The sequence below is a fragment of the Typopeltis vanoorti genome, chromosome 19 (genome assembly GCF_054136105.1).
Source record: "Typopeltis vanoorti isolate ZY-2024b chromosome 19, IOZ_Tvanoo_1.0, whole genome shotgun sequence".
NCBI lineage: Eukaryota > Metazoa > Arthropoda > Arachnida > Uropygi > Thelyphonidae > Typopeltis > Typopeltis vanoorti.
The window spans coordinates 88,437,791-88,465,112 of NC_143567.1; the positions used below are offsets into that span (position 1 = coordinate 88,437,791).

The 27,322-nt window shown below is 36.9% G+C and overlaps 1 protein-coding gene across 4 annotated transcripts in view; it reads right to left on the reverse strand.

Moving 5' to 3' along the window:
* Positions 1-27,322, reverse strand: part of LOC150096320 (protein FAM13A-like) — a 486,855-nt gene that overhangs the window by 81,524 nt on the left and 378,009 nt on the right. For all 4 annotated transcript variants that reach the window (XM_090408854.1, XM_090408851.1, XM_090408853.1 and 1 more), the window contains one exon: positions 9,613-9,671. In XM_090408854.1, the coding sequence (XP_090264980.1) occupies positions 9,613-9,671 (59 nt within the window). The remainder of the gene's footprint in view (positions 1-9,612; positions 9,672-27,322) is intronic.

Genomic DNA, 27,322 nt, shown 5'->3' on the forward strand with positions numbered 1-27,322 from the left:
CAGATGCAATGCATAACATGAGCTGTTAAAGATAAATATTAGTAGGGAAAGATATTATTGTGCTGATTTCATGAAAATACTGGTTTTTCAGTGTATGCTATTCAAAGTGATGTTTTTTGTATGATTGTGTGGCATTTTGTTAGGATTTTACTGTCTCATTATCTATACATGCATCGATTATATTTAACATGGCAGCTGCCAGTTTTTGCACTACACCCTATAAAGGCTGCATTCATAACATAGTTGATGATTTTGTAGGTATGTATGCATTCCATTGTTTATAAATGTGGAAGGTGCGAGACAAGAATGTGTATGTGTGCATGAAATGTAGACAGTGAGGAGACATATCTTGATCTCGGGATTTAACAGCAGTGGAGATAGTGCTTCAGAAATGGAAGCCAGTAGTGTGTTGGAGGGTGGAGAGAATGTTAAAGATGTAAACATGGATTTAGCCTTTGGCAGTTTAGCAGGCAGAGATGGTTTGTCTGCTTGCTGTGATTGTGTGTGCACATGTAAATTGAAATCCGAATGTGTGGAGAGAGAAAAAGAACTGCTGAGAAAGGAGATGGAAGAAATGAAGACCAAGTTGAGAAGGGTGAATAATCTTGGGTGACTAGTGTGAGAGGAATGAGAGTAGGTGCAAGAAAACAGCATCAGAGAGCAAGGGAGAGACAGGGAACAAGAAGAAATTGCAGAAAGTCAATAGAGTGTAGAAGGAAGGCATCAAAGAGTAAGGGAGACAGGATGGTGAGAGAATGGGAGAGACAGTGGAAGAGAGGAAACTGCAGAAAGCAGAGAGAGAGAGCATGGAAGCACAGGATAGAGAGATGAGAGGGTGAGAAACAAAAGAGTCAGGGATGCCAGTGAGAGAAAGATTAATGAATCTGTTTGGAGCATTATGTATGGAGATTCAATGATTCAGGGTGTGCAGAGTAGAGTACCAGAGCAGTACTTACCTGGTGGAACAATAGAGAATGTGATAATGGCAGTAAAGAGGGGTAAATGTGTATAGGAGATGATAATAATGGTTTGGGACAAATGACCTGAGAGGAAGCACAAACATTGTAGTGCAAGATTTCTGGTTGATGTTAGAGATAGTGCAGCAGAAATGTGTTTGAAGAAAGATAGTGAGCATGTTGCCCTGGTGATAATGCAGAATGAAGAAGAGCAGTGATGACAAATAAGATGATAGTGAGAATGCACAGGAAAAGAGGTCTTCTGGAATAAGTGGATGCATGGGGTACATTTGAGAATAGAAGAGAGCGCAAATGAGTGTTGGCAAAGGGAAATTAGAACTGCACAGGTGGAATTTTACAGGGATTGCCTCATGTGGGCTAGTGTATGATATATACAGAGCCATTGGAATATGAAGGGTGTACTAATGGCTATAAGAATACTGGCAATGCAATGGGTTATTTTTGTATACAAATGCCAGGTGTTAGGAATAAAGGGAATTTAGAAAAAAGAGATTTGAAGTTCCGAGGACATATTGCAATGGTTGTGAAGACATCTCAGAGAATTGTGGCAATGTTGAGGAGAACATTGACCACGAGTGATAAAAGTGTGCTGGTCCTGTTGTATAAAGCTTTGATCAGACCACATCTGGATTTCTGTGCTTAGATTTGGTCATGGGAATTTGAATAGGATGGAGTAACCTTGGAGCGGGTGCAGAGACAGATAACAAAAATGATATTAAGACTGTACAATGTTGATTATGAGGACAGACTGAGGGCATGCAGAATGCAGGGTTTGGTGGACAGAAGACAAAGGGGGAGAGAATATGATCAAGACATTTAAGCTATTGAAGAGCTATTATTATTATAGCATGGAATACATTGTCTGAGAAGGTGGTGAACATGCAGACAGTGGATGATGAGTTTAAGGAGTGGTATGATAGACTGTGTTGACCCCCCCCCCCCCATGATGAACTCTTGTGATGCCAAAGAGGGCAGAAAAAAATAAATAGAAAAATACATAGAATTTTATTGAAAAAATCCAATAAATTTTATCTATTATTACGTGGATATCATCAGAGAGACAGACTGTAACCTACATTCAAAATATGAATCATAAGAATGGATCATAAAGCCTGTGCATACTAGCTCATGCCTTGGTCACAGCTGAAATATATGATTACACTATTAGAATTCAGGGAACAATTGTAAAAGTTGTGTAGATAAAAAATAATTTTAAATACTTATTAAAAGCCTTATGAAATATTAATAGTAATCACTTCCCAAAACTTAAAGACAGGCATACAGTTTGAGCAGCTAAGGTTATCTTAAAGGAACCTCCAAACAAATAGCATAGATTCTTCACAAAATCAATATATATGAGAAAATGTCTTCCTAATTAGTATCTACAAAGGATATATTACCACCTCTACCTAATGAGTTTCTATCAACTACCGTGCTTGTGTCATCTTGCTATTACAGACTGGTTCTGCTTTGAATGGAATCGAAGACCCTCTAAACTATATTAGATTTTTAGAATCTATCAAGTCTGGCCTTGTTTCTCATACTATTTAACACTAGGCACAGAGTTCTTTGTCTGGTCTTAATTCTAGAAACATCAAATTTGTTTGTCTTTTCCTTGAAAGGCGTAATGCTATGAAATCGTCTGAACACCTTACCTGCTCAGACGATATGCCATTTTTTTTTTTGAATAATTATTCTAAATTATTATTTTTTTTATCTATGTGATTTTTACAATTGTTCCTTTGAACTCAAATATATACTACAGCTGCAACTGAGACATGAGCTAGTATACTCTTGTTTATGAGTCATTCTTATGGTTCATGTTTTTAATGTAGTTATCGATCTGGCTCCCTGATGATGTCCATGTAACATTTGATGAAATAAATAAATATATATAGTGGAGTTTTTAAATAAAATTCTATATATACACACACACACACACACACACACACACACACACACACACACACACATATATATATTATTATTAGGATTGACTCAGGATGTATACATTAATAAAATTAATATTTATCTGGCTAGAACCTGAGAAAGTATAACACAAACGTTAATAAATCACAACTAGTTTAATCGGTGTCCCGACTTCTTCAGGTGAGTAAGAAATAACACAAAACTTATAAAACTAACAAGGTAAAAAAACGTGGACTTTCCAGCTTAATTAAAAGAAGAAGAATAGTAACAGTCATATTTGAATAGGTGACTGCATGCTATTGTTAACATGAGTTGAATGCATGTGACAGCTAATTTTAGAGCGCCAGTACTGGATTACTGCGCTATGGGAATCAAGCAAATTGTAGCTCAGATTGTTGTTCATGTGTGAAGGGTCCAGAACTATTTCTTTGGATTCTATAATTCATCTTTCAAATTCCTCCTCTTCTCATCACTTCTCTCCTCAAAAACAGGGCATCATCTCCCCCCTTGCCCATCGTGCAAAATGTCTTACTTCCACAGAAGAAGACCTTCAAACAGAACTTAACTTCCTGAAAAACACCTTCTTAAATAATGTATATTCATCTCGTAACATCTCTAAACATTTGAGACCACGCCAACAACCTCAACAAGACGATGAATCCAACTCTATCACTCACATACAGTTACCATTTATTAGCTCTCTTACCCCAAAACTATCTAGGATTATGAAGAAATTCAACATAAAGACAGACTATACAACTCTGCCAAAACTTCGTTCTTTTCTGAGTCGACCAAAACCAAAACACAACCAACTGCATTTTCCTGGTGTTTATAAAGTTATGTGCGACTGTCGACCTTATTTCGGCCAGCCAGATATATCTATTTCAATACGTCTTGAGGAACATAGACGTGACATCTCTTACAGTAGAACAAGAGCGAGCGCCCTTTCAAGTCATGTTCTTTTCTCCACCAATTCTAACCTCGAAGAATGTCAACACCAAGTTGATTGGGACCCGCACAACCAATTTATATATGTGCAAGGATGAATTTGAAAAACGAATTATAGAATCCAAAGAAATAGTTCTGGACCCTTTACACATGAACAACAATCTAAGCTACAATTTGCCTGATTACCATAGCGCAGTAATCCAGTACTGGCGGTGTAAAATTAGCTGTCACACACATTCAACTAATGCTAACAATAGCACATAGTCACCTATTCAAATATGACTGTTACTATTCTTCTACTTTTTATTAAGCTGGAAAGTCCGTGTTTTTTACCTTGTTACTTTTATAGTTTTGTGTTATTTCTTACTCACCTGAAGAAGTCGGGATACCAATGAAACTAGTTGTGATTTATTAAAGTTTGTGTTATACTTTCTCGGGTTCTAGTCAGTTAAATATTAATTTTATAAATATATATATATATATATTTTTTTATGTGTTAGCTGTGAAAGTTTTTAAATGTGACTTTGTAGTGATTCCAAAAACAGTCTCCCAGAAGTTTAAATAAGCTTCTTTTAGGCTTTCTGTTTTTTGATTGATCTTCATGGTAACACTTGACCAAGTTATATCACGGAAACTGTAAATGCACTTATCCAGCTGATCTGAAAATATTAAATATAGTTATATATATTATTATTATTATGGGCAGCTCCAAGGAGTCCTTAGACTCATTGAGGGAGGCCCAACACCATGTCAAGAACAACTATTCAACATTCACACAGTATCTATCATACTTCACCTTGAACTCGTTTACAGTCATGGCACCCACAACAGACTCTGGCAACTTATTCCACTCATTTACCACTCTCCAAGTAAAAACCTAGCTCTAACACCCTTGCTAACCACACTCTTACCAAGCTTCCATGGATGGTCCCTAGTTCTCCCACCACCAAGTCCTATTCTCAAAAATATCTTCTGAATTAATCATATAGAAACCCTTCAGTAATTTGAATGTCTCAATCATATCACCCCTTTTCTGCCTATCAACCAATTTCTGAAGCCCATAAATCTTCAACCTGTTCTCATTAGGTTCATTCCATAGTCCTGCTATTATCTTGGTCACTCATCTCTGGATCCTCTCTACCTCCTTCCCAATGAGAAGAAACCTTGGTGCCCACATCTGGGGACAGTAGTCCAGATGGGGTCTTATCAAGGCTCGATACAGAGGAACAATAATCTGTTTGTCTCTGCTCGTTAAAGTGTTTTTCAGCAACCAAGTGATTTGATTTTGCCACTTTTGCAATGTGTCCCCTAAACTTCAACTCCATATCCACCAATACTTCCAAATCCCTGGCCTCGTCAATCTCCTGGAGTACAGTTCCACCAATGTGATATACTGATGCTAATCTTTTTACCCAAAATACAAAACCTTACATTTTTCCACATTAAATTGACATCCATTCTCCTTAGCCCAGCCCTCCAAACTATCCTGCAAAAGTTTGACATCCTGAGCATTCACTATTGCTCTACCTAACTTTGAATCAACCGCAAACAGATGCACAGTTCCTTTCAGATCCTTTCCTATATCGTTAATGAACAAATTAAACAGTAATGGTCCAAGAACAGAACCCTGCGGCACACCACTAGTCACAGGCCGTCTTTTGGACTCTACTCCTGAATAAACCATTCTCTGATATCTCGCCATCAACCACCTTCCTATCCATCTCACCAACCCTATATCCATTCTCATATGCTGCAGTTTACTGATTAGAATTCCATGTGGTATCCTATCAAAGGCTTTAGCAAAGTCCAGTAGAATCACTGTAAACCTGTTACCCTTATCCAGTTCAGCCGTCCCTGTGTTATAGAATGTGAGCAAGTTACTGAGGCATGATCTACCCTTCACAAAACCATGCTGTCCCCCATACAGTATCCCATTTTCATCTATCCAATCTTGTATTTTCCTCTTGACTATTTTCTCCAAGACCTTGACAACAATTCCTGATATGCTGATTGGCAGGTAATATTCAACAGCAGTCTTGGAACCTCCTCTATGCAGTGGAACTATTTTCCCCTCTTTCCACCCCCTTGGGACTAACCCAGACCCGAGACTCGAATTAAACAAAATGGTCAAAGGCACTGATAATTCTTTAGCCGCTTCTCATATGACACGAGCTGGTATACCATCCAATCCTGCAGATGAATCGACATTGAGGTTTTGTCGTTGACTATTCGCCACCACTTCATTCCCCACGATTCCCGTATAAGTTGTTGGTTCTTCCATTTCTGCAATGTCACCACCTGGATGATATACTCCTGCAAAGTGCTCACTCAGTAATTCTACTATATCAACTGATTTGGTTACCTCCCTACCATCAGCATTCTTTAAAATCAATCTGATGTATAAATTTTTTCTTTTACTTGCAACGTATTGAAAAAACTGTTTGGGATTCTCTTTAGCCTGCATGGCTAATGTTCTTTCATAATCCACTTTTGCTTTTCTTACCACACTTGTTATCCTTCTGGCCTGGGCTTTATACAGTTCATGTGCCTAACGGTCACCTTTCTCCTGTAATTCCCTCCATACTTGTTTCTTTTTTTGCCTCAAGCTTAATGGTATTATTCATCCATTTAATCCCTACTTGATTTATTATTCGGACTCTAGGTATACAGTCAGCTACTGCCTCCTGCAAACACTTCTTAACTGCCTCCCATGCACTATCAACATCCAGCCCTTGCAGTTTTACATGCCGTGGCACTAAACTAATCAAACTCCTGAGCTTGTCATACTTACCAGCACGATAATTCCACATGTACACTGTCTTAAATGTAAATTCCACACCTTTAGCCACCTCCCAAGTCAAGACTCTATGATCACTCTCACCAATTGGTGGCAATGCGGTCATATTCGTTACAGTCAAATCCTCAGATGCAGTTACTAGGTCGAGCACTCTGTGACCCCTAGTATTTTCCATTACATGCTGTCGCAGATATAGTTCGCCCACCGATTTGAGGTCCCTCGAAACTACTGCGCATGTCAGAAAAAGGAGAATCCATTCCGATAATAGGGTAATCAGTCTGTCTTCTGGGAGGTAATAATAAACAAACTGAGTTTGTTTATTATTACAGGTCGGAAAATTTAGCTTTTCTTTTACGAACATTGTTGTTTTTAAAGTGTAACTATTTTGCTCGTATAACAGTTGGAAAAATGTACGCAGAGTGTTAATACGTGCAAATACTACGTTCTACATAAAACAATGTCACTTCGCTCCATGATAAGTTTCCTTTTATTCTGGGACTTTTTAAAACAAAATCCGATTTCATTAAGTATTTTCCTTAAAGTTTCTCTTTTCCAAGGAAAATTAATTTTTTCTTTAAGCACAGGAATCGATTTCGGAACAGTTGGCACTCTTTTCTCGAATACGTAAAATTCGTGAATAGCTCCTCTTATAACGTCTACATCAAAATCATTCAAAGCTACGGTTTCGATGGTTTTACTCTGGCGCTTTTTTTTTTTTTTTTTTTTTTTTTAGGAGATTTAAATTTTGGCTTACCTTCACCTTTTGATTCCCTACGAATTCTTTTAACAGTCGACCCCGATACGCCCGCAATTGCACTTGCACATTTTATGACTTGAGAAAGGGGAACAAGAAGACGGCCTTCTGACGATTCTTTTTCGCAGAATGTCAGCACATTATTCAATATTCTTTTGCAAGAGCTACTGAAACGTGTAACAATAGAACTTGTTGACTGTACTGGATCCATCATACAAATTAATAATAAAAAAAAATGCAAAAAGAGAACAACAAAAATCAAGCTAGTACTAGTACAGCGACAGACAAGAAAGCACGTGATTTCGCATGTTGGCGACCAATTCGTACATCCTTCATTTCTTTCTCCCCTTCAGCATGAATCGACTATTCTTGGCACAAATCCAACAAGGGATCTAGAAATGGTGGGCGAACTATAGTTATCCCTTAATAACCACATAAAATCCAATTCCTTCCTCCCATGTGTCCTCTCCTCCCTCCAATCAATGCTACCATAGTTGAAATCTCCTATAATAATTACCCCCCTTCCACTCATTTCTTCTATTTGCTCATGCATACTATCTCCACCATCTATTCCATCACCTGGTCTATAGCAGCACCCAATTGTATATTTTGTCTGCTAGCCTCAATCTCGCACCAAATGGTCCTCTCCTCCCTCCAATCAATGCTACCATAGTTGAAATCTCCCATAATAATCACCCTCCTTCCACCCATTTCTTCTATTTGCTTATGCATACTATCTCCACCATCTATTCCATCACCTGGTCTATAGCAGCACCCAATTGTATATTTTGTTCTGCTAGCCTCAATCTTGCACCAAATGGCCTCAAATGTGCTCTTTTCTCTATCCTGCAATTCAATTTCTATTCTCCTTGGTTGCAGCTCATCAGCTATCATCAATAATACTCCTCCTCCCATTTTATTCTCCCTGTCATTTCTGAACACACTATACCCCTCACATTCAATCCCACTAGCTATATCATCTTCAGTCAGCCATGTTTCACTAATGCCAATAACCTGTGGTATGGAAGTGCCAACCAAGGCCAAAAATTCTTCCTTCTTGTTCCTAATACTCCTAGCATTAGTGTACATGAATTGCAGACCCTCATTAGCCCCATCCCTACCTTGATGCCTTATACTAACTATCCCATTCTGATTTGTTGTCCTTCTTATTTGCTCGGGCATATTATACTCATTCATACACTCAACTCCCTCCCTAAGGTCTGCATATCTACTTCCCCCCTAATAAATCTAGTTTCTCTGATTCTGCACATCCACTTCATTCAGCAACACTTTTTCAAGTCTCCTTACACCGAACCCATTCAAATGCAAACCATCCATCTTATATTGATCCTTTTGCCCATCGAACTCACTCCACACGTCCACAAATTCCACACCACTCATCCTGCATAACCCACACATAAAGTCATTTGCAATTATGGCCCTCCTTCTAAACTCTTCACTGTCATATCGCGGCAAAAGACTAATCATCCTAACTCTCTCACTCTTCTCTTTTGCTACCTCAAACAATTTCTTCAGGTCCTCTATCATTTCCATTTTATCTCCTTTCAAATCATTCATACCTGCCACCACTATTATTTCTTTCACCCTTTGCTTTTGCTCCCTAATAGACTCACTCACGTCCTTAATGGTCCCACTAGGTTGGTACGATTTTGTCAAATTCTGCGCTATCAGACCTTGTACTAATGAATCTCCATACAGCACTCGCTCCTTCATTTTGTTTACGTTCACAATCATACTCTTATTTTTCCTATCATACTTTTTTTTTATTGGCTGTTACACTCAGTAGACATTTGTGCATATGCTCAAGTTGCCGCTTTGCCCTATGTATCGCTCCGCTCAACCATGCGATCTCACTCATTGCATCTATCTCATCTTTTTTATTATCTGTTAAACCATTAATTTGATCTGTATTAACACCTTCATTCTCACTTTCTACACTGCCCTCACAGCTTTCTGGTACAACCTCACAATTTCTTATATCGCTATTTTCTACATTCTGAAGACAAAAATATCACACTCATGACCTGAAATGCACTTTAATTCCTCATTTTCCTTACATTTTCTGCACACATTCACTCCACAGATATATATATCTGTAAATGGCATAACAATACATTTACCATGAATGGAAAGGTCCAACTGTAGTTTACAAGATAATGAACCACTAATATAAAATATACACTTACTCTATAACCATGCTCCAATTCAAAACTTTCTTCAAATAGCTTGATCTTCTTTTTTAAACCTAAACACAAGTGAATATATGCATGAAAAATATTGAGCAATGTATATCACAAATCATATTTCTGCAATTAACAGTAGCCATACTATCAGTCAATTTGAAGTTACGTCATTATTCTATCTAAACCCTGTTTTACTAACTTTCATCACTATTGTTGGATCTTGAATGAAACGATTTCCTTGGAAAATTATTTTGTTTCAAGATCCAACAAATTTAGCTAAAACAATAACGAAAATGCTTGTAAATAAGTGAAGATACAAATTTTGTTTAAAGAATTATACTAATACAACTTTTGTAATATTAATTAAAGGTGAAAGATGTCATTTATTTGTAAAAAGATTATAATGTAAGAAGTTTCTCTATAAGATATATGTTAGAGCATAATAATGAAGGATCAAAGTCCATTAACGACAACTTCGGATAAATTGTATAGCCGATTAATCGTTTATGTTAACGACATAAACGATGTTGTTAACGACAACGTTTATGTTAACGATATTAACGTTGTCGTTAATGGACAACGTTAATGTCGTTGTCCATTAATGACAACTTCGGATAAATTGTATGGCAAATTGCTTACGTGCGAACGGCACGCACACAGTGTTTTCCGGGAAGACGCGGCATGCGTATGAAGTATTCCAGGAAGATAGGAATGAAAATAGGAGCTGGGCACAAAAAAGAAAGTCGAGCAGAAAGTTTTGGGTGAAAGAGGGTGCTAGAGATACAAGGTATAAAACGGGTCCCCCCCCCCCCCGTTCAAGGCTTTTTAGGTTTTTTCATCTGGAGTTGCTGGAGAGTTTCTGGTGGAGTCGGGAAGAGTTCCAGTTCGAAATCTAGTCGATAGCAGGCAGCTATTCTCTGCTGTCGGTTCGCGATGTCGGGCGGAAAGAATAGACGAAGAGATATTAGGTATTCTTACGAGTAAGCCTGAAGAAATTGGCCAGCACATACATCCACATGGATCGATTCAATCCATGCTGTTTCCAGTCAAGAATGCAATGAATGGACAGAACAATGAAGGCCAAAAATAGCCCGTGAGTTAATCACCAAGGACGAGATTGAACATTCAGAGGGAAATTATAACAAAAGAATAGACGGAATAAGTTACAGGAATGTGGTAATGTAAAACCCTTTTATAATTCCTTTGTTAAGAAAGAACGGAATATTGTGTTATGGAAGAAACGAGATGTTAGATTATAAAACTCTAAACTTGTAGGAAGAAGGACTATAGTGAAATTTAGATACCAGTGTCTAGAATCTATAGGCTGTTTCCTTAATATCTGTCTGAATGAGTAGTAGTTAATTTGCTATAAGTAATGATCTATAAAATTATCGATGTGAATGTTTTAAGAATATGTGTAAGATAGTAAAGATATTTAAAGGATGCTAGCTAGAAGTTTGTGTAGTGATATGTGAATTACAGTTATGTCTAATCTTATAACTTGGGATAACTCTATTCCTATTGAGTGTTTTTTATTGTAAAAATGTGTAATCTTTGGAATCTAATAAATGTATCTTGATTATCTTAACCTGTTTTGTGCCTTGATTTGAATCCAATGCACCACTTGCTAACATTTGAATCTGAGCGGGAGTGAATTATATGACAGAGACCACAACTGCCAACTAAAGCATTATAAGAGAGATAGATAAGATTGAGATAAAGAATAACCAATAGATTGATTTACTTAGTATATTTTCTGAGGGCTACTCCTTGGTTAAGAGGAATTTCTGACCTAGGGATCTGGCTGGCACAGCTTGATCAAATAAATATTGCCAGAACCTGAATAGGAGGTAACTCCAGACCGTCATTGCTGAGGATCGGACTCTATTCAGAAGTCTACCCTTTGTCAATTTATTTAATATACTTAATCTTTCTAAGAATCAGCCAAATTGTGTGGATAGTTTTAACTCCGAATAAGATAAGTGAAATAAGTAGGAAAATACAATAAAAAGAATAAATTAAAGAAAAGTAACGACATAGCACTATTCTATTTCTGTTTTATTCATTCTTACCTTTTAGAATTACCCAAAGTTCACAAGAAAAAACTTTTAGTTGTTTACATTAATGGCTGTGTTAAGTATATTATCTTTGGGTGTTACATTGACTTCATGTTGCACACCAGTTTAGGTAACTAAATTTGTAAGATGTACTACAAGCATGCATAAAAGTATGGCCAGAAAATCAAAGCAGAAATATCATTTCTATTTTGAATTTCCAGCTATATGTTTATTATTATTATTATAATACAGGTATCTCCATGGAGTCAGAAGACTCATTATGGGAGATCCATTATTTAAACACTAGCCATCATTCACACAAAACCTATCATACTTCTAAACTCATTCACTGATGAAGCACCCATAACCACCTCTGGCAACTCATTCTATCCATTCACCACCCTTTGAGCAAAACACTTAGTCCTAACACCCTCACTATCCACACTCGTTCACAACTTCCAGCGGCGATCCCTTGTTTTCTCCCTTTCTGCCATGTACTGAAAAATATCTTCAATGTCAATCCTATAAAACCCCTTTAATGATTTAAATGCTTCTATCATATCTCCTCTTTTTCACCTATACGCTAATTCTTGAAGCCTGCAGACCATCAATCTATTCTCATAGAGACCATTCCACAGACCTACCACAATCTTTGTCACTCACCTTTGGATTCTCTCTACAACTTCATCCCTACAGAATCTTTGAGTCAAGATCTGTATGCAGTAGTCCAGATGTAACCTTACTAAAGCCTTATTATATATGGGAAAAACAACCTCTCTATCCCTGATATGCTGTTTTGGTTTCCTTTGCAATGTGCCCTCTAAGCTTCAACCCCTCCTGTCCACAATCACACCCAAGTCCCTAGCCTCATCAGTTTCTTGCAGTTCAGTTCCATCAATATAGTACACGGCTCCTGATCTCTTCCAAAAGTGCATCACCTTACACTTGCCCACATTAAACTGGCAGTCATTTACCTTTGTCCATACTGCTAGTCTGTTTACTCTTAAATCTTCCTGCAAGATCTCTACATCACTGTCATTTACCATTGCTCTTCCCAGTTTAGCATCATCAGCAAACAACTGAATATTTCCTGTCAAATCATTTTTTATATCACTGATGTGCAAATTAAACAACAGAGGACAAAATACTGAGCCCTGCCTTCTCCTGGACTCAACTCTTCCATAAACATACATTACCTGATTTGGATTAGGGGGTGAGTGATGAACAGATATCAGCACCCACCCTCTAATCCAAATCACCAGATTTATATCCATCCATCAGTGAGTAGCCATTTCCATCATCCAACTTTGTTACTTGATTAGAAAAAAGTAAGCAAATTACTAAGGCAAGACTTACCCTTTACAAAACCATGTTATCCCTTATAGAGTATCACATTCCTATCCTGAAGTTTGTCTTTCACCAATTTCTCAATACCTTAACCATCACTTCTGAGATGCTGACTGGCCTATAATTTGCTATTTCTGTCATGGAGCCTCCCTTTATGCGATGAAACTATTTTGCCCTCTTTCCACTCCACTGGCACCTTCCCAGTACTGAGGATTAAATTTAACAGCTTGGTCAGAGGAGCCGATAATTCTCTTGCACATTCTCATAACACAGGCCAATATGCCATCTAAATCCCATTGCTGTGTTTATACTGAAGTTCTGCAATATTTTAAGCACCTCCATATCTTCAACCTCTATTCTCCTATCAGTCAATGTCATCACCTTGATGGTACAGCTCTGCAAAATGCTCACTCAGTAATTCAACTAATTTGTTTGCTTCTGTTACCTCTGCACCATCAGCACTTTTTTAAGTCTGTCTTTTATAGTCATTCCTCCTTTTACTTGCCACACACCAAAAGAACTCTTAGGATTTCTTTTGGCCTCATTAGCTAGCTTTCTCCCATAATACTTTTGGCCTTCCTTAGCATACTAGTCATCTGTCTTGCCTGCACCTTATACTTCTCATGGGCATGCTATCACCTTTTTCTTTATAATCCCTCCACAACCTTTTCTTTATGTGCAACTCCTGTTTAATGAAATTATTCATTCATCTAATCCTACCTGATTTATCCTTCTGACTCTCACTATATATTCAGATAATACTTTCTTCAAACATCATTCAACCATCTCCCATACACTACCAACATCTTTCCCCTCCAAATTCTTATACTATGGTTCTGCTGAAAGCCAACTCCTCAACTTTCATGCATGCTTAAAATGCAGAGAAAAGTAATTACTGAGAACAAAGACCGAAGGAAGTGATATTTTTATTTATAAAAACTATAAGGGTATATGTCTCTAATATTAATTCCATCTTTGAATGTAGCAAAAGTAAATGCTATCTATTGATATTACTGTCTATCACAGCTCTTGTAAGTGGATGTGTGTACACATGCTTTCTTGATAGTGGAGTACACCTAAACCTCTTTTTATGCGAATTTTTTTTACACGGATTCAGAGTTACGCAAATTGGGATATCAAAACTAATTTTTTTATGCGATTTTTATTCACTTTTACGCGACCAACCTAAAGTCTAAGTTAGGAAAAAATCCGTAATTCAAGAAAATTCTGAGATTTTATAGAATTGCATTCTCATTTCAATTAAGAAAATTCTAAATTCTTATGAGTTTCATTTATTGGGAATTCCCAGAATTACATAACTGACTGCACATAAAAAAGCAGTTCTTAGCAGTTTGAATTTGGTGCTTGAGTAGACAACACAGTTACCGCATTTTTTTAAGTGAAATCAAAATAAAAATCACGTTATAAAATTAATAATTTTGCCAAGAAATAATAAATGGTAAGCTATATGTAATTTTCAAACTTTAATTTCATTAACCGAAGATTTTAATCCAGCCCTCACGTGATGTTGCTGATAACAAAAAAAAAAAGAAAAAGGAAAGCCGTTTCCTTGGATATAAAAATTCAAATTTTAGATTGTCTTCAAACTGGGGAAGGTGCGACAGCTGTGGGTAAGCATTTTGGAGTCTGTGAATCAACTGTCAGATCTATAAAGAAAAATGAAGCATCTATTAGAAATGCGGTATGTTCTGGTACAAAATCAAGTGCGAATTTATCATCATACACAAGAGATGTTGTTCTAGAAAAGGCCGAAAAAGCTTTAGTGATGTACAAAAAAGAATGCCAGTTGACAGAAATTCCATCAAGCAATCAGCATTGAGATTTTATAAACAGATTAAAAAACTGCAGCCAGATACTTCATCTCAATCGAGGAAAAAATATGAATTTCATGCAAGCAATGGTTGGTTGGCTGGCTAAGTTTATTAAAAGACATGCTCTTCATAATATAAAAATTAAAGGTGAAACGGCTTCTGCTGATGAAACAGCAGAAGAAGTTTTTGTGGAAATGCTTTAGCATTTCCACAAAAACTTGCTAAAATAATTGAAGATGGAAGTTACACTCGTGAACAAGTTTGGAATATGGATGAAACAGGCCTTTTCTGGAAAAAAAATGCCAAACAGAACTTAAGCATCAAAAATGCAAAAAACTGTTGGTGGTTCAAAGCAGCAAAGGATCGCATAACACTCCTATTTTGTTCGAACGCTTTAGGAGATTGGATGTTAAAACCACTGCTCATAAATTGATCATTAAGATTTATGAGCAGTGGTTTTAATGAAAGGCGAAGATTTTTAAAAATTGCCAGTTCATTGGATGGCCAACAAAAAAGCTTGGGTGACCATTGATATTTTCACTGAGTGGTTCCACAAACATTTTATGCCAGAGGTTAGATGCTATTTGAATGACAAGGGTCTTGAATTTAAAGTGCTTTTGATTCTTGATAATGCACCCGGTCATCCTTCTATAGAACACCCAAATGTGCAATTTTTTTTTTTCTGTCGCCCAATACCACATCATTGCTACAACCCCTAGATCAGGGTATAATTGCGACTTTTAAAACATATTATGTCAGATGAACATTTCAGTACGTTTTGAACAAGCTAAATGATGATGAAACACCGTCAGTTATGGATGTGTGGAAAAAATTTTCAATTATGGATTGTATTGATCAGGTTCGATTATCGTTATCTGAATTGAGACCAGAAACTATGAACGCATGCTGGAAAGCTATTTGGCCCGCATGTGTTAAAGAGAATGCTCCTGTTCCCTTCAATCATACTGCAGAATTCCCCAATATAATAAGTTTGGCATGTGAAATTGGCAGAGAAGGATCCGATGAGCTTACTTCGGCAGATATCGAAGAATTGTTAATTGATAAACCTCTTAGCGAAGACGAAATAGTGGAGATTGTTTCTGAGACTCCTGAAAGCGAAGAAGTTAATGATAATGATCAAGATAATCCTACTTTTACTGCTGATATTATTAAAGGAGGTCTTAAACTGGCCAGTAATTTAGGCAATTATTTTGCCTGACATGATCCAAATGAAGAACATGCTGGGAAGTTTTCACATGAGCTTAAGTTGTTAATGTATTCATACAGAGAATTATATCGCGACTTATCTAAAGCATCAACAAAGCAATTTATAACTGAGTTCATGCCTAAAACTACTGAAACAACCAGTGGTACTTTTGTTCAAGACATGACAAGAAGAATTCCACAAGTTGAGGCGGAAGTCGATGACGATAATATCATATCTAGTAGTTCTAGTAATATTACAGTCTCACGAAAACGAAAGCTTTCGCGTTTATTGTCTTATTATTGTCTAATTATGTTATTCGCTAACAGAAACTGATAGCGAATAACATAATTTTTTTATAGAATCGTTAGCAAACAATTGAAATACGTTTTTTTAAAGTTATTAAAATTCTTTATATGTATGTGTGTTCTCCATGAAATGTAAATAAAAATCTTATGATCCTAACGAATTTAATGTTTGTTTTTTTCATTATTTTGCTTATATTTCAGGTTTGGAACCAATCTTCACTTTTTCTATGGAGTCAGTAGTTCTTTTTATATGCAAGAATATACTGAATATATGCAAGATAATTTTATATATACATTAGAGTAATACAACTGGAATAATCTTACAATATCACTTACTCAAAATTAAAATAATATTTTTAATATACATCAATAACTATTTATAAAAAAAAAACTTATTTTACAGCACAATGATTTCTAGTTATTAGAAATGCAGATTTTAAACCTATTATACTACAACAAATTCAATTTTAGGGACCTTTGTTTTTAGCTCATTTACTTTACTTAAATTAGCTAAATTAACAGAGTCAACTGTCACTTAGTGATTAAAAATTGAAGCATAACAAGTTTGAAATAATGCTTATGAGTTAAAATTTTCTATAGAATTTTGCTTAGGATTGCAAAAAGGAGGACTTAGAGAATTCTTTTAGTAGTGGAATGCTGCAGCGTGAGATGGGTATGCTTTGTATGAAGGAGGAGGAAGAAGGGACGTGTGTGTGTGTGTGTGTGTGTGTGTGTGAGAGAGAGAGGGAGGAAGGGAACAGGAGAGATTAGTCAATGCATGGCATGATGACTTGAAAACTGGTCATAGGTATCACCAGTCTACATCTAAGAATGATAATTTTAATCTGCTGGTTTGAATCCTGCTGTTGGCATGAATTTTTGCGACTGTCTTTAAGTGTCTTAAGGAGATGAATTTCATTGTTTCGTGTAACACCAGTGCTCCACTTACTGGAAGCTTGAAGTAGCTTGAAAAAGCTTTATGTTTGGTCTCTAGAGCAGGGTTTCTAGATTATTAAAAAAAAAAAAAAAAATTCAAATAATAATAAAGCCTTATAGGTTTACAACCTTAAGGCAATCACATACATCCATGTGCATGGCAGGATTCAAACATACATACCCTATTGGTTCGAGAGCAAATACACTACCATTTGGCCAACTAGGCTGCATTTTTTTTTTAATGTTTCTCAAGAATGTGCATAGCTAAGTACTGAAGGCCAATTACAGCAGTTTAACTGGGAATATATCAATAAATTAATGGATGCATTCACTTAAACACAATAAAATGAAATTAGATGAGCTGAAATACTTACATTCTACATGCAAATGAAAGTGTACAGAAGAATAAAGTTACAAGAACCAAATGTGACCAAAATATTAATGAAAAGCTATATCAATAGAAATTAGAAATATATTAATGGATTTACGCTGGTGTCCAAAAGTTAGAACAAACTACATTTTTATCTTATACGAAAAAATTTTCATAACTACAGCCAAATGTGTGGACATAAATTTGAAGCCAGCATACTAATAAATTGTATTACAAAAAATGTCCATATAAATGTTGGACAAAATAAATTGTAATACATTTCTGGCAAAAGTTACAAATTCCTAAGGATGTAGTTAAGGAATTAATGTACAGTACTTACAAAAAACTATGCGGAGAGATATTTCAGTATGGAATATGTCCACTCTGAACTGCGATGCAGCCCAATGTCGTACCATGCTTAGCACCAAGTGATTCAGGAGTTCTAAGGCAAACTGGCCCACTACTCCTTCAGAGCCTTGTTTGTTTTCTGGAGGAGAATTTTGAGCAGAGATGTGTCTCATTATTGCATCCTAAAAATGTTCTACGGGAATGAGGATCTGGGGAGCATGCTAGCCACTTGATTCGATTTATATTCTAGGTCTCTAGAAGTATCTCCATTGCTTGTGCATAATGTGGTGTGGCACTGTTATCCATAAAAATGAATTCTTCACCTACAGCATCATGTAACAATTGAACATGACATTGAAGAAATTGATTGCAATATTGTTCACCAGTCATTGTCCCCTTCTTCCAGAACTTGTAGATACAGCCATTAAAAATAATACCTATCCCTTTCATGAACATTCTCATGATGGTAAGTACCACTTTCACATCAGATCAAGTGTTATCTAGAATAAGAGAAAAAAAAGACGAAAATGACTTATCTGTAAAGAGTGCATTAGCCCATTGGTGTGTCGTCTCCAATTTTTATGGATACAACACCACTGAAAACGTGCTCTATGATGAGTTGTGGATAAAGGGATACAGGCTGTGGCCTTCAGGCATATAGGTCAACTTGTTGCAGATGTTTTGTCACAGTTTGTTGAGATATCTGTGTACCTGTACTTGAATGCAGCCAGCTTGTCAGCTGATATACTGTAGTGCGTCGATTATGTTTTGTTGTTATAACCAAAAATCTGTCTTCATGTTCCGTGGTAGAGTGAGGGCTACCTCTTAGCACATGTCTGGAACACATTCAATTGGTTTGAAATGATGCCTAGATCCTAGATACAACACTATGCGAGATTCCAAACTATCTGGCAATATCAGTAATTATTCTGCAGCCTTCCTCAAGTTTTCCAACAATTCTTCCCCACATGAAATCATCCAGATGATGACTTTGAGACATTACACATCTAATGTTTGCACCTTTATTCCTTCACAAAAACAGCATCCTTCAAACACAACTTGCTTAGCACAGCCATACACCCAAATAGGGTGTACAGGATCTTATTATATGGACACCTCCATGGAGTCTGAAGACTCACTGCAGGAGACACAATCTATCATACCTATCCGTGAACCCATTAACAGACAAAGCACTCACAACTGACTCTGACAACTCATTCCACTCATTTGCAACTCTCCTAGCAAAAAATCTAGTCCCAACAACCCTCTACTAGCCACATCTTTATTCAACTTCCAGGGATGACCCCCTTGATCTGGTCCCGCTAGCCAAGTGCTGAAACATTTCCATTGCATCAATCCTATAAAACTCATTAAGCAACTTATGTTTCTATTATATCCCCTCTTTTCCTCCTATCAACCAACTTATGTAATCCACACAACCCTCAATCTATCCTTATATTGAATGTTCCACAGGTCATTCACCATCTTGGTCACTTGCATCTCAATCCTCTCCACTGCTTGCATCCCCCTAGAAACCCAGGGGACCAGATTTGAGCACAGTAATCAAGATGTGGGCATATCAAGACCTAATAAAGCAGAATAACAACTTCCTTATCTCTACATGTTAATGTGTTCTTCGACAGCCATGTAATCTTAGGGGCTACCTTAGCAATACCTTCCTAAACTTTAAATCAGTCTCCTTCAGGACTGGGGTAAGGTGGTACAACACCAGGCAACTTGTTGCAAAGGTGGAGCAAGATACCAACACTCCTATTTATTAAAAAAGGGTGGCACACCATTTGGCAACTCCTATAGGTAGAGATGACCTGCTAATGCTTCTGCCTGGTATCTCCACTTAGGCCTGGCTCCCACTGAAGAGACCTCAATAAAGGTCGAAACTAGTCTGGGTAGTGGCCCTTCCCTTAATGCATAACATTAGACATATCCGCAAGGAGATGTGTTTTGCATTATAGGAGATACTGAGATAGGAGTGTTGGTATCTTGCTCCACCTTTGCAACGAGTTGCCCTGGTGTTGTACCACCTTACCCCAGTCCTGAAGATACTTTCAGGCGCAAACTTTGTTTGCACACACTTGGATAAAGGATTAAACTAATTTTATTATACTCTAACCAAGTGAAAAATAAACTTTCAACATCTTTCTCTAAATCCAGAGTAATTTATTAAAAAAGGGTGGCACACCATTTGGCAACTCCTATAGGTAGAGATGACCTGCTAATGCTTCTGCCTGGTATCTCCACCTCTGGGCCTGGCTCCCACTGAAGAGACCTAAATAAAGGTCGAAACTAGTCTGGATAGTGGCCAATCCCTTAATGCATAACATTATACATATCTGCAAGGAGATGTGTTTTGCATTATGAGAGATACTGGGGATAGGAGTGATGTTAGCTTGGTCCACCTTTGCTACGAGTTGCCTGGTGTTGTACTATCAGTACAACACCAGGCAACTCGTATTGTATCATAGATGGCAACACTATCAGCACGATTTTTTTTTTCAAAGGTACATTTGTCATAAGCATCCATGTGAAATTACAAGTCAATCTATCAAGTAGCTTGTTTTATACAGCTGTCTGAAGTAAAAGTGTTGTCTGTATCCCTTGAAATGGATAAAATAGAGTATAGTGTGATTATAAAATTCTTTGTAAAAGAAGATTTAACGGCAAAAGAAATTCATTCAAAGTTCATAAAAGTTTATGGGCACTCTTTTTCATTTTCGACAATTAAGAAATAGGCTGCCGAGTTTAAACGCGCCCATACCAGCCTTGAAGATGATCCATGTGAAGGACGTCCAAAAAGTGTAACAACACCAGAAATCATTGATCAAGTGCACAATATGGTATTAGATGACCGGCGAGTCAAAGTGCGTGAAATTGTTGAGACTATAGGCATTTCAAAAGAACATGCACGATATATTTTGCATGATGAATTGCAAATGAAAAAGCTTTGCGCAAGATGGGTGTCACACTTGCTCACAGCAGATCAAAAATGTACTCACATGAAAATCTCTGAACAGTGCTCGGATCATTTTAACAAGAATAAAACTGATTTTGTGCATCAATTTATTACTGTGGATGAGACTTGGATTTGCCATTACACACCAAAATACAGTGGACAAAAGCCGGTTGTTCAGTGCCAGAGAAGACAAAGTCTGTTCCATCAGCAGGAAAGTGGTGTTTTGGGATGCTAAAGGCATTTTGTTTATTAATTATCTTGAAAAGGGCAAAACAACCAGGAAATATTATTCCAATCTTTTAACCAGACTAGACGAAAAAATTTGCAAGAAAAGACCCGGTTTACAGAAGAAAAAAATCATCTTTCATGAGGACAATGCACCTGCCCACAAAGGGTGTTTTGGCAATGGGAAAATTAAGGGATCTGCACTATGAATTGTTAGAACATCCACCCTATTTCCCAGATTTGGCTCCCTCTGACTTCTATCTCTTCCCATAACAAACTCTTCCTCACTGGTCAGCGTTTTCCTTCAAATCAAGGGGTGATTGCAGCTGTAGAGGGGTATTTTGCAGATCTTACTGAGAACCGCTACAGGGACAGGATAATAGCACCGGAGCATCACTGGAATAAATGTATTAGTCTTAAGGGAGATTATGTTGAAAAATAAAAATAATTTTGAAATTATAAATTAGTTTTTTCATTGTTAGGCCAAGATCTTTTCAGACCACCCCCATACAAACTTGCTTCATGAGTGTCACAAAAACTCACTTGCTTCTACCTTAATTGTCTGTTTCCCTGAATATGCACTTCAACATACTCTGTGCATAAAGCTCTCTCTAGACACCTAACACCGAAACCATTTAGATGCAGTCAATTAGCATTGTATAAATCCTTCTTTCCGTCAAACACAGACCACATATCCTACATCATTTCTTCTGCATGATCTGCGTATAGACTCATTAGCTAGCAATGTCTTCCTCCTCCTCAGTTTGCCTCTATCATAGTGTGGTAGGAGACTCACAATCTTCATCTTCTCACTCTTCATTTTTGCCTCTTCTAAAAACTGCTTTACATCTTCCTTCATAGAATACTTCTCGCCTCTCAAATCATTTGTGCCAGCCAAGACAATCATTTCCTTTGGCTTACCTTTTTGCATCCGGATGAAGTGGCTGATATCATGAATTTTTGCAGTTGAAAGCTTTTTCTCTTGGTTATGCTATAAATTAAAGATGCCAAGAAACTATATTCTTGGTTTAATCCTTTATCCAAATGTAGGGTTTTCATACACTTGGATAAAGGATTAAACCAAGAATACAATTTCTTGGTATCTTTAATTTATAGTGAATTTTTGCACCAGGAAACACTATTTTTTTGTCATACTTTCGTTAAGTACTCCTCCTCTGATCATTGGGTCTCCGTACATAATTTTCTCCTTAACTTGTTTTTCTTGTTTGTTCAGTCAGTCTTTATTATTCCTTCGGACCGCCTGCTTCTTTCTCTTTTCAGTCCCACTAATCTCTAATTTTTAAATTTCACGTTTTGTCCTATGAAGAATAACATTCAAATACACAATTTCTTTGTTAATGTCCATTTCATTCTCCTCTATTTCCACAGCCACATGTTCGAAATGAATAACATTTTCCAGCCTACTATAAGTACACTTAATGCACATTCTCTCTCCTGTTTCGATTTCCTTCCACATATCCTTTAATTTTCTCGATGAATACATTTTGCACATGCTGCAATGAATAAAATTCCACAAATTCAAATCGACCAAAAACGTGTTCTTTGCCACCATTGTTCATTGATGCATTAGTGCCATGCTGATAATATTGTATTTTAACCAAAAAATAAAAAATAAGATGTTTACTTACAAACTAACTAGCTCAGTCAATCCCAACACCAGTTTAAAATAAAACTACAATAAGTTAACCTAATATTCTCAAATAAAATACTAGAAAGTTATTTATCCTTATATCTATCATATCTTGCCTTGAAGACATTCAATGTTAGAGCACTCACTACCCACTATGACAATGCATCATTAACCATCTGCCATATCTTCTTTCACGCTATAAACGAAACAGAACCCTATAATACCCCATATATCACCTTCCTTATTTTGGGACACTGCACCTCCATGCACAATTTGCTGGCTCCCATTAATGAACCATCCCTGTAACCAAGCTACCAAATGACTATCCATCCCCATCCTGCTCAAATTCGACAGTAGTTTATCATGTGATACTCAGTCAAACAAATGCTTTAGCAAAATCCAAATAAACCACAGTACGAGCATCTCCTCTGTCCAACAGAGTTACCCTATTATAAAATGTAACCAAGTCACTAGAGAATGACTCTGCCCTTAACAAACCCATGATACTCTCGAAAGATTCCCATTCTCGTCAATCCAGAGTTGTATTCTGTCTCTAACCAACCTCTCTACCATCTTTACCACTACACTTAATGTACACACTTGCCCATAATTGACTATTAAGTTGGATTCTCTCTCATGCAGTGACACTATTTTTGCCCCCTTCTTTCAATTCTTCTGAGACTGTTTTCCTACTGCCAGACTTCTGTTGAACAATCAAGTCAAGGGCATTGCCAGTTCTTTTGCACACTCAGTATATGAGGTGTGACAATTTAATTCCCGGAATGACCGCGTAGTATCCTCTGTGTGCTGATTTGGTTGGAGTCATGTAAGTAATTGTGTTTGTACATCATTTACTTAATGTGTTCGTAAACCTCAAGCCGATAGAGCCATTTGCTAGTTAGCTATTGCAAAAACAATAGAGATCTGCATGTAAACTTTGGTGTAAAAATGTGTTATCAAAATTTGGAGCTGCGTGTTAACATCAAATTTTGTGTGAAAATCGTTAAAACTGCTACTGAAACGGAGCTGTTGAAAGTGGCATATGGTGTGGATGCTCTAAAAAAAAAGTCAAATGTCTTTGAGTGGCATAAGAGATTCAAAGGTGGGCGAGAAGATGTGAACAATAACCTCAGAATTAGGCAACCAAAAATAAAAAAATGACGGTTGCAAATGTGAACAGAGTGCAATTAATGACTGATAAATTGCAAATGAATCGAGAAACAGTCAGGGTAATTTTAACTGAAGAATTGGGTATGCAAAAGATTTGTGAAGTTTGTGCCTGAGATCTTGACGGATGAACAGAAGTAGCAGATCGTCTGCAAATAAGCAGATTTCTGAGAGTAATTACAGGTGACAAAACCTGGTGCTTCTAGTACGACCACAAAACAAAATGCCAGAGCATGCAGTTTAAAATCCCAAGTTCACCACACCCACAAAAAAGCACTCATGTCATGTTTGCAGTTCAAGACACCATGCTGGTGTGTTTCTTTGATCACAAGGGATAGTCCACTATGAATTCATTGAACAAACAGTCGACCAACAATGCTATTTAGAGGTACTGAAGAGATTACAAGATTCTGTTTGGAGAAAAAGACCTGAATTGTGGCCTGCCAAGTGGATCATCCATCATGACAATGCGCCCAGCCATAGTGCACTCATTGTGTGAGAGTTTCTGGCTAAAAAATTGATTACCGAATTAGTCATCGTGCTTATTCAATTGACTTAGCTCTCTGTGATTTCTGGCTGTTTCCAAAATTAAAGACTGCACTAAAAGAATGAAGATTTTCTGACAGCACTGTTATCCAACATAATGTAATAAAGGAACTCAAGAGTATTCTGGAAAAAGAGTTCCAGGCATGTTTTCAAAAATGGAAACACTGTCTAAACTGGTGTATAAATGCACAAGGGGTCTACTTCGAAGGTTATAGTAGCCACTAATGTATAGTTCCAAATGTAGCTTTTTACAGGTGCATTCTGGGAATTAAATTGTCACACCTCGTAGGTGACAATATCCTATTCAGTCCTGCAGCCTTATTAACATCAAAGTTATTTAATTAAATACCTCCCATTCTTGTACTGTTAGTCTTCCGTCCTCCTATTGCTATTCAACGCCACTCGTCATCTCCCTACAAAATACACTAAATACTTTTAGGTTAAGGGGATAAAAATCCCTAATTGTTTTTCAGCCAGTAAGCGAAACTCTTAACTCTTTTTAACTTATCAACCTTGCCAGAAAAATAGCCGTTTGGCTTTTCATCTTAGTTATAACACTAAATACTTCTGGTGGTGAATTTAATTGAACATTTAAAATTATTAAACATAACCACTATATCTTCAGCAAATGTGACTGGTGTTCCATCTCCAGCAATTAAAATCAATCTTCCATACTCACCCTGTCTTCTGCTAGTGCAACATAACTAGAATTCTCTAGAGTTTTGCTTTATTGCTTCAGCCAATCTTTTTTCATATGCCAATTTCTCTTGCATTATATATCTGATATAACCACAAGAAAGAACATATCGTAAACTCATTTAATTACCATGCTTCATTCAATTATAATAAAATGTTCCTTTCTTTCTTGAACAAAAATGATATTTTCGAAAATATCACTTTTGTTTTAGGTGTTTATCAGAACTTTCCAGACCTCCCCCACCTTGTGTGTCACCTTTCTAGCTTCCACATTATACTCCTCCTACTGCTGTTCTTTATACTCCACCACATCCAATTTTTCAGAAGCTCCTGCATAATTTCATGATACATCAATTTTACTCCTACTTTATTTATCCCCTGAACCTTAGGAATACAATCTAGCATTGCCTTAAGTAATTCATTCTAGACAAAGTCACAGGCACTACTGATTTCTCTCCCATTCAAATGATTAAGCCACTGCACATGACAATATGTTTCCTTAATTTATCATAAACTCCTACTCTGTAATTCCACACATTTCTCTTCTTTCATGAGGCTTGCACCTGCCTAGCTACTCCCCATATCAAAACCACATAACCAATTTCCCCAACTGGTGACATTGTGGCAACATACTTAATTGTGTACATATGAAATGATATTATGAGACGATTTGTTGTCCTTATGGAGTCACTCTCCTGGCTTGCTCTTTATACTTTTCAAGTAACTGACTATTATTATTATGCATCTTGTATTGCCTCCAAAGTGCCTTCTTCCAGATTTCATTCTTAAACCCCCTTATTCATTCATTTTACACCTACCTTATTCAGCCTTTTGACCTCCAGAATACACTGACACATTGATATTATGTATTTCTTTATCGGTTCCAAGCATCATTTATTTCCTTAACACTCAACTCCTCATTCCATACTAGAGCTCCAAGCTGTCTCCTAAATTTATCATAATCACCAGCCTTGAGCTTCCACATGTCCTTTCCTCACAGAAGTCTGCATATAGCTAGCAGCAGCCAGATTATCAATTAATGATCACTCTCGCCACTGAAGGAAAGTGCAAAACCCCACTCACAATTACATCCTCTAATGAAATGATCAGATCCAAAACTCTTGATCCTAGTGTGCCCTCCTTTACATGCTGCTTGAGATAGCGGTCTCTGAAGAACTCAAGAAATTCATTTTCCTTATTCTCAAATGCCATCTCTTCATTCCAATCTATACCCAATAATTAAAATTGCCCATAATAATCACTTTTCATTTGTTCACTAACCCAAGTTGTTTATACATTTCTTCATCACCATCCTCCACATACCCTCAACATCCAACTAAATATGTCTTCTTGTTAACCTCCACCTCACACTACGCAGCTTCATAACCATTGCCACTATTTCCCACTTTCGTATCTACCTTATGTGGACGTAATTCCTTTCTCCTAATGCAAAACACTGTACCCTTCCATTTCTATTCCTGTTAGGATACCACCTTCATTTAACCATGTTTCACTTATTCCAATTATTTTGGGACAAATAAACTCAATAAGTAAAACCATTTCATCTCCCTTATTTCTGATACTCCTGGCATTTGTAAATAAACACGGCAGTTCACTTTTAGGTCTATAACCAGTCTTACACAAGCCACTTGTTATGATATCCCCACACCTGCCTTTGCCAAGTCACCTTTATCACCACTTACCACATAAGTCTGCTCAGTCTAAACTACCCCATTCACGTTCCAATCTATTCAATTTCTATGCTGATCATCCTCATACACACATTTGCTATGCCACGTCTCCCTGTTCACCCAGGTTCCCCAACTGTAAGATTCTGAAGAGCTTTTACCTTGAGACTTTGTATCATTTCCAAATCTACATAACAAATACAAATTGTTTTATTTTCATTCCTCAACTACCATGTCTTGAAATTAAAATCTGGTCCTGATAGGTCCGACATGACCTAAAACTAGCCTGTTCTTCTACAAGATTTTTTTTCCCCCAATCGTGCTTACATGACTCACATAGAATATTAAGAAAGGAAGTTTCTCTGTA